Below are 17562 nucleotides of genomic sequence, written 5' to 3'. Positions count from 1 at the left end.
ACCTTCTGGTGATGGGTGGGAAAGAAGTATAATAAATAATCATTATAATAGTAACAAATGAATACCACATTCATTTCTGATAGCCTGATATTAAATGTAGTGAGGAGGCTCAAACTATTGTACACTAGAAGCTGTTTGCTCAGATTAGGCTATTAGCAGCTTATCTTCTCTACTGGGTACAATGCTAAACCTGACAACATTGTTTATTGGATACAGGGCACACAGGCTAATGACTCCTGCCCAGTACCCTGGCATCTCATGAGTCTGTGTGAAATGATAATGCTGAGAATATGAGTGGAATTTCTAAGAGCTAATGCGGTTAGGTGGGACTCCTAATAAAGGCCTAGATAAATGATTTATGAACATCTCCTTTGCACTGGCGACCAAATGATGGCAGTGTGGAACTGTACATATCCTGAATGGACTTCTTGATTAGGGAACTGGATTTCTGTACAGCAGCCAAAAGAGCTAGTAATGGAGGCGAGCAGGGCATTCATACAAGGTGGCTTCTCTGAGGATAGGCAGCCAAAGAACACTGCTATGTAACTTGACTTAGGATAGGTTTCATGCATGCATGTGCAGTATATCACACTCGCCTCGTCACTAAATGACTCACAACTGATCATGTGAGCTGCCTCCATTGAAGAGGAATTTTCTTTGAAGTACTGATGGGTGACTTATTTATTTAGGATATTTGTAAATCACCAGACTTCTAGAGGAGCTGGGGGTTGTATACAACAAGAAGCACAAAACAACACACATCAACCATCCAAAAAACCCGACAAAGCATCTAGAATATAAAGAATTTAATAACAAAATCAGTTTGAAACCCATACTGTTACTGCTTAAGTATTCAGCCTCTCAGTTTTAAACAGTAAATACTTGGGTAAATAAAAATGTCTTCCGTTGATGTTTCAAGACCAATCATGTGAGGTGGATCTCTTTAACTCAAAAACACAAGTGCAACAGTGCTCCAGTTGATGTCACCCCAAAGCAGGCTGCATTATGAAGTGTGCATCCTAATGAAAAGGTTTGTGTGTGGTTCTTGGTCTGTGATGGCCATCCCTTGATGTTGCAGCTCTTGAAAATTCTTTTTTAAAAATTGATTTATATAATGCCTATGTGGTCCAGTAGAACCCACGGGCAGCTCATAATGAAACAAGCAGTAATAAGTAATAACAAAACCAGATATGCAATTCAAACTGAACTCCAATTTATTTTAAAACAGCCATTTGAAACAAGACAGCAGTAGACAGCATTTCCCTCAGCTAGTGCAAGTCTAGCAAGTTATGAGAATACATGTATACACTTGTCTTTAAGGACTTACCTGTAAAGGCAAAATTCACATCAGATGAGCAAGTGATCATAATTCAGGCAAACCCAAGAAATACTGTAATTTTAAGTTGTTCTTTCACCTTGATGGAACTCAACTGACTTTAAACACTGGTTGTTTCAGGGAGGAGCTTCCAGATACATCTTTCTAAATAAGTTCCGCAAGTTTCTTCAGGAAAATGCCAGCAACCGAGGGGTAAGCTGAGAACAGTATCTTCATTCCACTTTGACGTCTGTCACAGTTTCTGTTGGAGAGTCTGAAGAAGGACACAGTCTTATATCTGTCAGAAGCCGTAGCTGCAGACATGTTTGCAGCTTGGACAGTATAGTTGCCTTGTTGAGTGTGTAATGACTTCTTAAATTTTGGGCTGATGGACTCCATGCTACGGTTTGTCCTGTGCAGAAATTGGGAAATTTCCACACATCAGTGGTTTACCAAGGTGTCAAGTTCATAGTGAATGATTTCTTTATCAAGGCCCCTCAACTCATGCAATACGAACACACGGTCACTCCTTACATTCTATTCAAGTTTGGTTTTGTTTTCTGACAATGTCAGTTCGCTTCACTCTGACAGACAATGCTCTTCAGATCTGCAAAGCTAGGCTTCAGTTCTGACACTCCACCCCACCCCCCTTATATCCCTATACCTCTGTTCCCCATTGACTGCCTTCCTAGGATATTGGTGGCAGAACAATTATGCTAGGAATCTCATCTTTTTTAACAGAATGTAAAGAAATAGCTTAAGATACCTGGAAGGGAAGAGCAGTCAAGTTATAACTTCATAAAAGAAATGGTATCTGTGGGGAATTAGCACACACTTTGTATTGATGGCACATTCTTGAACAGAAGTCTTGGTTTTAAAAGTGGGTCTTGAAGCCTAAATGCAAATCATGGTGAAATCACAGAAGCTGAAGGAAAGTGGGATAATGCAGCTGTCAGAGTTTTCAATAGTCAGAGGACAGGTCTTTGTCACCCTATATAACTTGATGCCCCTGTCCATTACTAGAATGAATTATTATTTCTATGCAATTAATTAAAACTTTGCATAACCTACTGAAGGTTCCTGAATTCAATTTTTCTTAGTATGTCATTTTGAGTCTTGCTTAGCAGAGCCCACTCAGCCATGGCTTAAAGGTCTCTCAGTAAATCTTCTAAGTGAAGGTGTCACCTCTCTAACATGGACTTTTAGTTCTTTCCTGACTGGGAGTGTTCTGTTGTTTCAGTGCCAGTCTTTTCTGGCAGTGAGGGAAATGTGCTTACTGGCGCTTGCTAACATGCCTTGGGGCCACCAGGTTGGCTCATCATCTCTTTTCTTGATGTACTGTGCTACTATGCTTTGAAGGGAAGATACGTGCTTGCTCTTTCTTGTTGGGAAACAGGTGAGAATCCGTGATGGATATTGACTCTGTCAGTTACTGGAAATGTTCTGTGCTGCCTGGGGAATGCTATAGGCAAGGGTGTGCATCACACACATCTGAGGGGATGGAGAAGCTCAGTTCAGCATGGCTCCTCAACTGTTCTGTTAACAGTAGAGCCTTGTCGTTTTTTGTCCTTAGAATCTGACTGTGCTGTGTCCTCCAGAGTATATGGTGTGCTTCTTGCATCGACTCATCTCGGCCTTGAAACATTACTGGGATGAGTACAACATGAAGAACCCTTTAGCAATGAGCAGTGAAGGTAATTTCCAAAGATGCACAAATGGGAATATTGGTTTTGGTATGTGATTGCATTCTGAAGAAGGCTGTATCATCCAGGAATTTCTGGAGTTGTGTGTAACCAAATTCTATCTCTTCACCCAAAAATGCAAAATTAGAGACATTCAAGACAACGTTTCTTACATTTTGCATCCCACAGTGAAACAATGCCCATCCAAAAGTGGACCTAGTCCTCACTGTTGTGCAGACATGTAGCAGAGAAGAAAGTCATCTTCATCAGTATGCCAGCCTTGCCATAGCCCCTCAAAGGGGCTATGTGTGAATGCATTTTAGCTTTCATTGTTCAGTACCAATTTTCAGTGCTCTGTTGACTTCTCTTCCCCCTTATACCAGAGGGAGAGTTGGCTAGGGCAGGTGGATGTCTTGTAACTGCGGCCCTGATTATTTGCACTCATTGAAGATTAGCTTTCTTTGGCCTTCTCCGTAAATGCATATAAAACATCTTTCCCCACAGATGCATATGTCCCCCCTCAGCTCTTCTATAATGGGAAGGTGGATTACTTTGACCTCCAGCGACTTGGGGGACTCTTGTCTCATCTCAAGAAGACCCTCAAAGGCAAGTGCTTGTTTTGTTGTGTTCCATTAATTCATGTGGAAGCATATGATGTGGAAAATCTGTTGCAGGAGCAAATTATTGAGGGAAGTAAAAGATGGGGCAGGAGTGTCACAGAATTAGCTTCATTGCTTCGTGGAGCTACGTATCTGTGTGTGAAAGCTTTGGTTCTGCCTGGTACTTGGACTCAGAAGCCTGCTGGTTTCTAGGTCCCCTAAGTGATCCCGGCAAGGTGAGAAAGGTCCTTTTCTATTTTCACTTTGTTAAATACTGTACTAGGGATACTGGAAACTCAGAATGTCATTTATTTGCTCAAACAGGCAGATGCTAACTTGGCATCTTCTTCAAAGGCTTAGTTGTCTTCACTTGTGACCTTCCTTTAAAACTATGTATTTTAACTTGATTATCAAATAGCAGCCATGACATAAGTGTGGTAATTTTTTTGACTTGTTAATTTACATGCAAATCTATTCTAGCTAATTTAAATAGCTCAGTCCTCTTCAAGGATATGTGTACGGCCTCTGAAGCTAAAAACAAGAACTGCTCTCCTGGGACTTGAAGATAAAGTGGCAGCTGATGCCTCTTGGCCTGTGAGATTCCAATTAGGACTTGCTTCTTCCTCTTTCAGGTGCTCTTCAGATCAGCAGAGCCAGGCTTTAGGGCTCTGGGGCTGCTTGGCCATCTGCTTGGTAGAGATAAGAGAATATGAAATACAAGCTCCAAATTACATTTTGAAGATTGTGTGTGACCCTTTTATGAATCTTGTTTTTGTTCACCCTGGGGGAGACCCAAGATTTCCCTACCCAATTTTTTGGCTCTTATTGGACTGACTTGTCCATTCCACCTAGGGTCTGGATGCTCCTTTCTCTGCCTTGGGAGCAGCCTCCAAGGCAAAATGTACACAAAAGGAAATAGCTATTAGAATCAGTAACACGATCTGGAAAAAGTACAGTTTGCATACGGGAGCATTTTATTTTAGTCATTAAAAAAAAATACCACCCTTCAGTTGTCTGTTTATAGGTAAAACAATAAAGCATAACAATACGGTGTGTGTGTGTGTGTGTGTGTGTGTGTGTGTGTGTGTGTGTGTGTATAGGTGTCAGAAAGCATATTTGTTATTTGGTACTGCTCATATTGATCTAGAGCAGACTTCATCATAAAGTTAGCAGAGTAAAAACTTGAAACACATTGCAGGATTCCCAAAAAATAGACCAGAGGCAATTAATTCTTCATCCAGCAGAGCTTTACTACTGAAGGTAAATGAGCATAATAGTCACAAATCCATATATCTTCAAGGTTGGCACACTCCATAAGAAATCCAGTTGCAGCAGACTAAACTTAAACTTGCAATAACTTACAATAAGACTGAAACCTTAGCACTAAGCATGTTATATACAAACCACCACACCAGAAGAAAAGAGAAACTCAGGCTCCTTCTGGCCTGTTCTTCTAGTCAGCATGACAGAAAAAGAGAACAGAACCAGTTTGAAACAGCTTCTCTGAAGGAATAACCAAAACATCAGGAATCTTCTGCTTGTTTCTAGACAGAATAGTATCTTGCTTGTCAGCTACAAACTTCCAGCTTGTATCACACAGAGAAGCTTCCAGAAGCTTCTTGAATTGATTAGAATAGAAAAGGTCTCTACACATTAGATCAATACTTTCTGTACCCAAAAATGCATACCCAACCATGTTTGATTTTTCACAGCATGTTCTAAGCCTATATAGAATGACTACTGGCAATGGGCCGTCCCACGCGACTTAATATCTTTTTTAAAAAGTGCATAACAGATGCTTTAGCATTTTCTTTCCCAGCTATTTCTCCACTCAAATTTGGCCTCTCCAGGTGCTTTTCTTCCTGAGAAATAAAAACACAGGTTCTAGTATATTTTATCTTTGGGGGAGTTTTTGAGTGGACAAATGGCTGGGCAGAGTGTTGATCCTCTTCTATGCCTTTGCCACCAGATCTGATAATTTACAGTCTGGTCCTATGTATGTATACTCAGAGGTACATCCCACTGAATTCAGCAAGTCCCACTGTGCATAGGATTGCAGCCTTAGTGAAGACACAGTAGCAATATTGACACTTCTGATGTGTTACACTTTGAGCTTCTGGTAGCTGTACTGCTGCTTTGAGTCCCGCCAGGAAAATGGGGTATAACAACAACAACAACAACAACAACAACAACAACAATAAGGCATGTGGTAAATGGAATGTGCATAGGTAATTATACCTAGCAGTGAATGTATTTGTTATTTTATTCATACAGATGAGCTTGCTTCAAAGGCAAATATTCTGATTGACCCTGCAGAACTTCAGGCGGTGACAATGGATGATCTCGATGAAGATGAAGAGTCAGCAGTGTCAACAGCACAAGTGAGCCTAACAATGCCATGTGCAATGAGTTTTAACTTAGGCAGCTGTCAATGGAGTCTATAAGGAAGGAAGGAGGAGCACTGAACCTCCTGGAAGCAGAAATTTGTTTTGAATGGATGGGAGAAGCAAGTAAAGAGAGACTTTTATGCGTTGTAGCTAAGAAACTCGCCTTTCTAAGTTTTGTGTTGAACGTATTGGTTGTTCAGCAGTCTAATGGTGCCATAGCAAAGTGTACATCGGAATCCAGCCCAAAATCCTGACTCTTGAGAGGCTATAATCAGACATATTTAGGTCAGGGGACAGTTCTGAAAACAAAGTTACCTGAGGTTGGAGGCTAGCAGGGAGAGAGACTTCTCAGTGTTTGGACCCCAGAAATGGAATGCTCTCTTCAAAGCAGTTGGCCTGGCACCTGCTTTGTTGTCCTTCAGTGCCAAGCAAATACCTTTTTTATTTTCTCAGGTCTTTTATATTAATTTTAACCCTGCTGGTTCTACTGCAGGCCCAGAATTTTGCAGGCTAACGGAGAGTTCTCTGTTTAGCAAGATCTGATGGTCACTTAAAGCTCCAACAGCTCTGCATTTCTCATTAGTCAGCAGCATTACACTTAACCTGAGAATGCCAAGAATGCTGATTGAGCGCTAGTTGCTGTTGGTCCTAACACAGACGTCTGAGTCAGGATCTGGGCTTGCCAAAGATTGTAGTGATGACTCTGCAGTTTGAGTCGGGAAGTTCTAATATCAGAAACAAATATAAGGGAAACTGCAACATGATTTTATATAGAAGGCCCCATGTGTTGATTTGACACAGTTGTCACCTGTTGTTTATGGTTTCCACCAATCTCCTCTTTCCTGCCCCCTGTCCTGAATCTCTTGGCAAACACAGAGAACTTGGGGAAATGGCAGGATTTGCAGAAGTAGTGAGTGCCTTCTACAAAAATCCTGCATGAAGCCTGTAAGACTTTGGAAATGAAAGAAGCAGGGTGGAGGCCCCCTTGTTGCTTTCTCCTTCCCCAATCGCTGGTGTGGAACAAGAGGGGATCACTTGACAACAAACTCATATAGAGGGGTTACAGATAGGTAGCCGTGTTGGTCTGCCATAGTCAAAACAAAAAAAATTTCCTTCCAGTAGCACCTTAAAGACCAACTAAGTTAGTTCTTGGTATGAGCTTTCGTGTGCATGCACACTGGAAAGCAATGAAGGGGGATCCCGTCACTTCTTGCCTTTTCTAAAGCATGATGTAAAATGACAGAAAAGGCCTGTCCCAATACTTCACTTGCCCTCTCTAGCAGAGGGTGGGTTTTATCTCACTTCACATGAGAAGCAGTGTCAGCCTCTACTTCCATCTTCTGCTTAATGAAAAAACCTGCTATGAAGCGAAAGATTCCCCTTTCCAAATTATCTATAATTTGCAGAAAACTCAGGAAAACAGATATTTATGTTAGGGGGAAAGATGGTTCCCAAAGGTTGGCAGGGGCAGCCACCATAGTGACTTGGTGACTTAATCTGTAGAGCACAGTAAAGTATGGGAAAAGCTCGGCCAGGGGCTGCTTTTTAAGGCTTCAGGCTTCTTCTATATATACCCCAGGAAAAGTTCAGTGGAAACTCAAGACCAGCTACTACTCTGAGAACTTTGAGAACTGTTGACACAATGTGATGCAAGGCCTGATAAGATGAGGAATTCAAGGATTCAGTTTGTTAAAGAAAGTACTCTGTGCAAAGAAAAAAAAGTTGTTTTGTTTTGCTTGGCTTCAATTGCATTTTTTGTCTTCACGTAGTGGGCAAACGTTGCCTTGCAGCTTGTCTTGTGTTCCTCTTTAGAAACTGCAGGCTAAAGTTCTATCTCCTTGGGATTCTCAAGGGCAAGGTTATAGGTGGTCAGGATTTCCCACTCCTAAAAATACGGAAGGATACCCCACACTGGACCCAGGAAATTTGAATGGTTGATACTTGTCTGCTAGTTCACAGGGATGTCAATGTGAGCACAATTTCTCCATCTGTGACTGCACCCTCTGATAAGACCATGTTGTGAAGAATATTGTGCCCCTTGAATTTGGAACTATAAAGCACAGGATAGCCCAGTATTGCCATTACGTCTGGCCCAGTGCTGATTCTTTCACTCCGGTTGCTGTTTGGATCCGTAAAAGATTGATTCCAGTCATCAGCTGATGCATAATCAAGCTGATGCATTTTGCAGTGTGGATTGTGTAAACTGGGTTGTGTGTCAGTTCAGAACACCCTATTGAAATAACTGATGAGGATACAAATTGTGCTTTCTAGTAAAAGTTTTCCCGTCCTGAATGTCTGCCTGTGCTATGCTTGCCTGTATGAGACCCTGGTTCTTCTTCTAGGTTACCATGAGTGAGAAGGAGATATTTCAGCTACTTGTCCTACAAATGAGCCTAACTAGAACAAAGGAGATTTGTGCATGATTCAAACCAGCTTGATTCTTCCCGTTAGAGAAAGAGCTGAACAAATATTACTTCATATCTCTCAATCTCTCTTTTTCTCAGCGTCCAGCTGCGGCACTGGCAATTGGAGGTGCCTTGGCCAGACCAAGCTGGCTTAGTTCACCCACCCTGGGGCGGGCTAACCGTTTTCTCAGCACTGCAGCTGTTAGCCTTATGACTCCAAGGCGGTCACCAGGTGCCTTGGAGAAAGTTAAAGTTCGTACGTTGAACATGGAACAACGGACAGAGGAGGACAGTGAGTAGTGTGCATATATATATATATATATATATATATATAATCCTTTCTAATACACAAAAAGCAATAATAATAACAACAACAAAAGAGAGAAGAGATCAAAGCAAGAAAGGGGGGGGGGGAGAAGGATACAAGGTGAGAGGAGGGAGGAGGGAATGGTAGTATTCCATAAATAGCATTATAATTCCAGACAGTTGCTCTTCATAAACATATTATGCAATAATGTTTTTCCAAAGAAATCCATGAGAAGAGAGTGGCTGCCAATCATGTTCCTTAATTTTAATGTATTCAGTAATTTCCAGGTTGTGTAGGGTTTGGGTAAATTTTGTTAACATTTTCTTTTTAAAACAATGGTCCACATCTGAAGGTAGCAATAGTCTTGCAAGTCTCTTGTCTCTTGTAGCTGACCTTCATTGTTCTCAGCCATCCTAAATTCATAATTGGTACTGTAGATAAGAGCTCTCTTGAATCATTTACAGTGCTTAGATCATTACAGCAACTGGACTTCTCAACATGATCAGGTGTTTACAAAATGATAACAAATGTGGGGTCATAGTGGTTGTTGTTTTCTTTGTTATTAGGCATTTTTTGTGTTTTTATGCTGCAAATCGCTCTGTGATCCTCTAATAATTATTTATTGGTAGGTAGGTAGGTAGATAATTTCAGCCCGAAGTTCTGCCTTCTAACTGAGGGAAAGGATTTCTACCTGCATGCTAGCCCATGCCTGGATTTGTTGTAAAGGACTACGATTGTAATTCAAGCTATGTGCTTTCTAAGCAACAGAACTGCAAATGATCTGGGAGTAAACAGTGTTAAATAGGTTATATTTAATTATTTTAGTAAACAAAACTGCAGGATGATGAGGCTCAGAAGGATACATGTAGGTTCAAAGGCATAGTCCATATGCCTCAAAACAGAACCAGCTGAACTAAGATGTCTGGTGACTTGAGGTAGTTGTTTGTTCAAGTTTTCCTTCAGAACAGAAAGGCTAACAAAACTTTATGGTTAAAAAAGAGAGAATACCGGACCAGCCTTAGTTCCATTTTCTTCACAGTGATGGATGTTTCATTGTTTTTATGACAGTTGAAGGCAGCCATGGAAATGAGGGCCTTTTACTGGGGAGACCTGCCGAAGAGCCAGAGCAACCAATCACTGAGAATTCTCTTTTGGAAATTTTGGATGGAATAGTCATGATGTACAACCTCAGCGTGCACCAGCAGCTTGGTAAGGTGAGCAGGATTCATTTCAGGGGAGTTTTCAGTCCTGTCCCATTCTCACAACTGGGATTGGAACTCACACTAACAAACACACCATGGCCCACTGGGAGAGGGTGGGGTGCTTTTGATTGCAGCCACCATACCAACTCACAATGCTTGCTTGCACTCTGCTTTTGGGTGGAATTACACCCTTTGGTGGCAGACCTGCACTTTCTGAACATGGTCGGCCACCACGCAGCAGTAACACAATAGATGTGCATGTATTTCCTTCTGAGGAGTAGCAGGTGTGAGAAGGGATGCTGATCCCCATTCCCCGCACTGGTATCCTGCTTGCAGCCACTTCTTTCCTCTGTCCCAAAGCAGGGATCTGTGATCGGCAGTGAGGCTAGCTGCAAGGGAATAGCCTTGAGGGAGAAGAGCTTTAGCAGGGATAGCGGCTGACAGAACAAGAGTTGCCAATTTTCTGTGGGAAATTGCCCTGCCTCCTGCTGCTTTACTGCCTTTTGGCAGTCTCCCACCTTCAGAGGTGTGGGTCTGTCTGCTGCCATCTTACGTAATTCTGCTATAGGCTGTCAGCTGAAAATCTGTCTCCAGGAAAGCGACTGGTGGGAGGGGCTCATTGTGGAGTTGGGCTCTGCAATGTATTGATGCTGTCACAAGTTAAGTGTTTGGAAAATAATCCAGTATGTGCTATAACCTGTACAGAAAAGCTCTAGCTGGTACTACTGACCCTTATTTGTGTTTTAGATGGTAGGTGTTTCCGATGATGTGAATGAGTATGCTATGGCACTGAAAGACACTGAAGAAAAGATTAGCCGATGCCCAAAGAGGGTAAGAATAACACGGGGATAGTTATATTCACTCTCCCTTAAAATAGGCCTATATTGCCTGCAAGCTGTTCTCTTTCTTGAGAATCATTCAGGTGCTGAGCAGCACTCTGTTGCTCTCACTGATTTTCTGCAGGCAGTAATGGTGGCTAATTCTCCATTTAGCTAAAATAGGATTGTTTGTGTGGTTAATGATTAATGATTAAAACAACAACAACGCCTTGAGTGTTAAAGTAAACTCCGGAGCCACACACTCCTGCAAGATCATGGCTCCCTTTCCATCAAAACATGGTTTTTATCTTTGTGGAAGGGGAGTCATGAATTTGCATCAGTTCTTGTCTCCTGTGTTACACTGTTCATGTGTGAGCAGTTGAGTTCTTGTCTCCTGTGTTACACTGTTCATGTGTGAGCAGTTGTTAAATGAAGTTGCTTTCCAAGGTACCACTGGAATAGATTCTCAACTTCTGTGGTGGTGTGTCTAGTGTGGAATTGGTGTCAAGACTGCCTCCTGTTAAGATTCCTTGGATATTGTTAGGTGTAAAAAGTTGTGTGTACTGTAGCTAGCCAAAGTGTGCTTGGGGCTCCATGGTATACCCGATCTCTGTGTAAGGATGACCCCCTTGGGAAGCTGACCATGGCAGCTCATGCTTTTCCTCAACATTAAAAGAACATCCTGTGATTGTGGTAAGGCTTTTGTGAAGTACTGGACTTGCTGTGTACATGCTTCTGAAAGCAGGAAAACATATGCACCATCGCTCTTCATCCCCCACCCTCTGTGTCCAATTCAGAGAAGAGACATCCATGATGAACTGGTGAAAAGTCAGAAGGTTTTCTCAGAGAAACTTAATCACCTGAGTCGCCGACTTGCTTGGATCAACGTTACCATTTATTCAAAGGTGAGAAGGAAAGTAGTACATATAATATCAGTGAGGTGCCTCACCTAAGCTTGGGCCATAAATTCCAGTTCTGGCCTGGCCAATGCTGAATAGAGCTGTACCATTTCTTCCCAAGTCTTGTATGTTGTACTTCTGTTAATAAATCCTGGTAAAGTTCATTTTTATTAAAGAAAGATCTTGCGTTTTAGCAGTGCATTCATCTGCATTTTTCCTGCTTTTGCACAAAATTGTTGACCTCCTTTTCTTTTATTTCCTCAGTAGTATTTACTCTGATCTGGGTGCGGGGAACCTGTGGCCCCCCCAATGTTGCTGAACTTGCCTCATCCCAGATGGTTAGCCATGCTGCCTGAGGCTGATGGGCATTGGAGTCCAACAACATCTGCTGGACCACAGGTTCCCTGCCCCTGCACTTAGGTATATTATTTCATGCCAATTGAGATACAAACTGACTAGGAATTGCTTCTTTTCAGGAGAAGATGCTAGATATATACTGGCTGCTACGGGTATGCATCCGCACTATTGAGCATGGAGACAGGATTGGTTCGCTCTTTGCTTTTATGCCAGAATTTTATCTGAGTGTGGCTATGAATAGCTACAGTGCTCTCAAGAACTACTTCAGTCCTGTCAACAGCATGGAAGAGCTTCCAGGTGAGGAGGAGAAGGAGGGAATCGGAGAGGGCCTCTGAGCAAAACCATCTGTAATTTTGCGTATAGAATTCAATGCGCAAGAGAAAAGGGATAAGAACTCCACACAGAATATTGCATGCTGCGCAGAATTTGGGTTGCAAAGAACCTTAGCTTAACGTGCCCTAGTGGTTGTAAATGTGTGTTTTGAAAATATGCTGGCTGTGTTGTGGGGTAGTATTCAACCAAGCTTTACTCAGAGTAAACTTATTGAAATTATAGACCTAACTTAGTCACGTTCATTAATTCAGTAGGTCTACTGTTGAGTAAAAGTTGGGGATACTCTTGAGTGGTACTCAACTTTCCAATCACATTAGGTGCTGTTTAACTTGCTCACACAATTGTCCTGCCCTCCACACACACAAAACTACAGTCTGGGTCACCGGGTTTCTCATCTTGATAATGCCTAGTGCAAGCTATAACAAGCATTGTTTGCCGCTGCATCCTGAAGTTGATTACATGCTATTAAGCCTGACGCCTAACCTTAAACCTAATAACTTTTTAGTATTTATACATTATCTGAGTGGTGTTACCCTGAAACACTGCAGCTCCTGGCAATTATAGTGATCCCCTTTTTGAAGGGTTGCGGTCATAAAGGACCTTTGTGTACAGTTTTTAGAATTTCATTAAAAGTCATTTAGCAATTTTGCAGGGCAAGAGTAGCAAAACATGTAGAAAATAGCCATTCTTACTATGCAACTTCATGGCGTAATTATGTTAAACAACTGCATCATATTGACTATCAAGAACTGCTCAAGCAAAGCATACAAATCAAGCCTTCCTGCTTACATCGTTTTTTTGCCTCCTCAAATTCCAGTGATTATGCTTGTTTGCTGTCCCTGATTTTGGATTGGGTTGTGTTTTCTGCCCTCAGCCTGCAGTTACGTTGTTTTGGAAATATATGCAAAATACATTTCCTCCTTTTTGAAGTACTGTGAAGGGTGAGAAAATACTGTCATTGTGTCAGAGCAGGTGTTGTGCAGTCTGGCCCTGGAGATGTAATTATGAAAACTGGTTTGGAAGATCTATTTTGTTATTTCATAGTTATTCCAAACTCCTCCATCTGAAATTCCTCTGCCAAGAGCCCTTTTTGGCTGCAAGTTTTTTGGAAGTGAGGCAGTGTATTTCAGCATACTGCATTTCTCTGTAGATGGTACTGTATGAGAGCTACAATCTCTTTCATTTTGGGGATGAAACCAGATATGACACCAGGAGATCTGTGATTGGATTGTCCCCTCCCCCCCCCCCCACCTCAAATGTCGAAAGCTTGTGGTGGATTTTAGATCAGAGCTACAGCACTGGGGAATAGGTTTTTAACCCCCATCCCATCAACAATTTCCCCAATCTTTATTCTTCTGTCTACCCCAAAGCTGCTCCATAACACAGTTCAGTATTCCTATTTTAGCTGTGTTATGAGGGTATTAGTCCTAATACAAAGGGACTACCGTATATTATTGCTAAGAATTTGCTCAACTGTAGGGAAGTGTCCAGGCTAATTTTATCAGATTCAACAACTGCTACTCCTGTATTGATTATCTGCATGTCTCAGAAAGCCTATACTAGTTAAAGGGATGAACCCAGTCCACAGCCTGCATGGCTGCTTTCTGACCAGGTGTGTAAAAGAACTTCTAAGGACATTCCCACTTGCTTCCGATGCTTCTGGTTAAGTGGTAAGGTAAAGTTGGCAACACCAAATGCTGCTGTGCAGACTTCCTGTCATCATTCTCTTAAACTTTAAGCTGGATTCCTGACTTGCCTGCTAGAGACTCAGACAAGTGGTAGCCCATCCTCCATACTTGGACCGTGTTTTCTCTCTGTAAATCTGAAAGCTCATTCTAGAAATTCATTCTGCTGCAGCTGCTATATCCTATAGCTGGGGGGGTTTTTTTCCCCTGCATCCTGATATTCTGAACTTTTTCTTTTCAGGCTACGAAGAGACTTTGACTCACCTCGCTGCCATTTTAGCCAAGCACTTTGCTGATTCAAGGATTGTGGGAACTGGTAAGGCAGCTCCTGTTTTCCAGAGGTCATGCTGGGCTGTAGGTGTTATGTGTGTGCATGCGTGCGCACATGCGTATGTGATTGGGGGAAAGAAAATTAAGCTCATGCTTGCTGATTTTTTATTTTATTTCTACTTGATACTTCTTGAATAGGAAGGGTCTCTGTTTCTAATGTTTTTAACACCTCAGATCATTGCAGAACTCAATTATTATTTTTGGGTTTGACATTTGTCTTTATATCCTGTCCTGCTTACTAGTCCTGTAACTGTAGTAAGCTAGGCTTGCCATATTTCACACTGTGAAAATCCAGACAGGAAAGTTGTTGAGCTTTTCTTTTTCTTTTGCAAAATCACAAAAAATGCTGTATTTGAGCTATATTTATGGGAAATCAGCAACAATGGCACTACTGACATGGGTTGCCATACGTCTGAATTTTACTGCACATTTTTCCAATTTCCGCCCAGACACTACTGCCCACTGCAGTGTTCTGAATATGTCCAGGAAATCCCAGACGTATGGCAACCCTAAGTATGCAATTGCACCACAATATCTGAAGTATTTTTCTGGCAATCTGTGTCCCTATTATCCCTACTCCACTTACATTCTGTCTTGTTTCCATATTCAGACATCAGAGACTCCCTAATGCAGGCATTGGCCAGCTATGTTTGCTACCCACACTCACTCCGTGCTGTAGAGAGGATTCCAGAACTGCAGTAAGTTCTTGGTTTCACCATTCCTGAAAAATATTATATGTCCTGGAAGAGGATTATTTCTCTCTTCTTCTCTGAACCAGGCATGACTCCTATACTCACAATCCCTTTTGTGTGGAAGCTGCTGCTCCCCGTGTTTCCTCACATTGCACTTCTGATTCTTCCCTCTCAAGTAAATTAAACATCTTGCCTTGAATCCTTCCCGAACCCCCAGTTTTTAACCTTGGTGCTGTTTCCATGGTGGTTGGCTGACTTGTTTGTTTTACTCTGGCAGGCGAATATCCATGATGAAGAACCTGCTGGCCCCCTACGAGCAAAGACCCTGGGCCCAGACCAACTGGATCCTTGTACGACTGTGGCGAGTAAGAACAGATAACCCTCTGCCTTCACATTTTGTTCAGAATTTCCAGCTTGTAGTTTTAAAACCAGTGGTTTCCCCTGTGTTTGAACTTTCCCTTAACTTTTTGTTTGAACTTTGTTACCTGCTTCTGGCAAGAGGGTCTCCATGTTCCTTGTTGGGAGATAATGCGAGGTCTTCTAAGCAGACATTTCTCCCTTCCCCCCCTCTCCTGTAGGGCTGTGGATTTGGATACAGGTACACACGGCTTCCTCACCTCCTGAAAACCAAGCCAGAAGATGCCAATCTCCCCAGCTTGCAGAGTGAGTGGGGGATAGGGAGTGGAGATGTGTTGCTTTGCCAATACAGCTTGTGGGTAAATGCAGTCCTGTAACTGAGCTTATCCTAATCTGGTTAGCTGTTGACTCTGGTACCAGAAGGGCAGGATCCTGTTGTGTGGTGCCCCCACACTGCTGCTGTCTGTTGGCACAATAATCGGCACCAGTGGATCCTGTCTGTGTAACTGCTGGGACCCAGCATGTCTGGGAGCTAGAGGGCTCCTGATGCCATGTAATATAAATAAGTTGTCTCTGTCCCTAACTTAAATGTGTGTGGCAAACTCAGGGTGAAAAGTTTCTTATTAACTTCCTGACCCAGCGCTCTTCTATTTTTGAGTGCAAAACCTTAAAAAAAACCCCACCTCCATATAATTGTGATCACCCTGGTTGTTTTCACTGGTTCACTAGGTGATGACCAAGAAAGCTCTGGTGTATATTTATAGGAAACAAAACATTTTAGCAGCATATGGCCAGATCAGGCATAAATTGACAAAGTGTGAAAGCATCCCCAAAGGCACATCAGGTTATAGGTTTAAGGAGTAAAATTGATTTTTCTAAGGAAATCAAGTTGATCGGCATTGGTGGTACATTGGATCCAGCAGGCACTGCTTCTCTTGCAGCTCTGGGCTGGTCCTCTTCTGTGAATGTTAGTCCTACTTTGTTCTGAGGCATTTGCCACTCACTTATGGCAGCCATGGTTTAGTAATCAGGCTGGTCTCCCAGTGTTACCACAGTACTCAGAATGGCTTTATATCCAGCATGGCAAGGATCTCTGGGAGACTCCAGTTACAAGCTGTAGGGGGAGCTTTGGCTTCTCCTCTGTAGTTACTGATCTAGTGAAGAGAATGATGGCATCTGTGTTGCTGAGTGGATGGCGTTATGAGTTGGTCCTGCACTCTTTCTTTGAGGGAGCATATAATGCCGGGGCAGAATGACTAACCTCACAGCCCAGCAGAAGGTGGCAATAGTAACACCTGCTTGACCCTTCTAAGAAAATTCGCATCTATAATGTTTCTCTCTTTGTTTTGTTTTGCTTTTTTCTTTTCTGCTTTTTTGGGGGCCCAGGAGATCTCTCTGTTGCTAGTTTCCAGAGTAAGTTTCCTGTTGTCTTCCCTTTGTATGGTGGTGACATAGTTTTATAGCCTTCTAGTAGAGCCTTTTCCCCTCCCACCCTTGGTGCACAAGCCGGTCCTTTGGAAATGACGGGGTAGAAAGATAAAGCGGGATGAGTCTGGCTGCACCAAGTGATGGTCCTAAGAGCCATCCAAATGTTTGTCATGGCGACCTGTCAAATGTGCCTCAGGGTGGGTGGTTAAGTATGCATCTCCCTTTAGTTTGGAGGGAATATTACGAGTGCACAGCAAATATGTGTAGGTGCTGTTAATGTGCTCTCCATAGCAGTTTCCCCTTGTGGCTGTGGTGTCAACTGTCCTTTTCCTCTTTATTCTTCTCCATTCCAGTTTGGTTTTTTTTAACACTTCTCCTTCTGAAAAGATGGACACAACAGGGAACAGAAAGGTTGAGCAGATACAGCTTCCCTGAAACTGCTAGCTCCAGTTCTGGCCCAGTACTGCAGGCTAATAAGCTGGCTGTTTTTGCTGAGGCTGTCATGAAACTCCATCCCTGGGGGTGCGGTCATTGAATGACCTTGGGATACCTATGCAATTGGGTTCACTTTTCTAGGTGTCGGCAAGGTCATCGCTGTCTGCCAGTGATTTCCTCCATGTGGCTCCGAAAGGTCTAAGACAGGGCACAGGATCCTTTGGCTAGTGATCCTGCTTTCTGCTATTTTGAGGTGTACTTGAATGAATAATTAATACCAAGTTAATTGAAAGGAGCCTATTTACCAGCTGTCCTTGGGACACTGCCCTAG

At 42.5% G+C, this 17562-nt stretch overlaps 1 protein-coding gene across 5 annotated transcripts in view; it reads left to right on the top strand.

Moving 5' to 3' along the window:
• RNF123 (ring finger protein 123) overlaps positions 1 to 17562 on the top strand; it is an 89309-nt gene that overhangs the window by 24291 nt on the left and 47456 nt on the right. For 4 of the 5 annotated variants that reach the window (XM_077924711.1, XM_077924712.1, XM_077924713.1 and 1 more), the window contains 13 exons: positions 1457 to 1528; positions 2889 to 3009; positions 3502 to 3603; positions 5871 to 5977; positions 8488 to 8680; positions 9764 to 9909; positions 10645 to 10728; positions 11513 to 11620; positions 12091 to 12268; positions 14231 to 14305; positions 14930 to 15017; positions 15289 to 15376; positions 15590 to 15674. In XM_077924711.1, coding sequence (XP_077780837.1) covers positions 1457 to 1528; positions 2889 to 3009; positions 3502 to 3603; positions 5871 to 5977; positions 8488 to 8680; positions 9764 to 9909; positions 10645 to 10728; positions 11513 to 11620; positions 12091 to 12268; positions 14231 to 14305; positions 14930 to 15017; positions 15289 to 15376; positions 15590 to 15674 — 1447 coding nt within the window. The remainder of the gene's footprint in view (positions 1 to 1456; positions 1529 to 2888; positions 3010 to 3501; positions 3604 to 5870; positions 5978 to 8487; positions 8681 to 9763; positions 9910 to 10644; positions 10729 to 11512; positions 11621 to 12090; positions 12269 to 14230; positions 14306 to 14929; positions 15018 to 15288; positions 15377 to 15589; positions 15675 to 17562) is intronic. The other variant, XM_077924714.1, reaches the window with a different exon arrangement.

The sequence above is a fragment of the Podarcis muralis genome, chromosome 2, assembly GCF_964188315.1.
Source record: "Podarcis muralis chromosome 2, rPodMur119.hap1.1, whole genome shotgun sequence".
Lineage (NCBI taxonomy): Eukaryota > Metazoa > Chordata > Lepidosauria > Squamata > Lacertidae > Podarcis > Podarcis muralis.
Note: the sequence above shows the minus strand (reverse complement) of the source record. Positions and strands in the feature narration are given on the sequence as shown.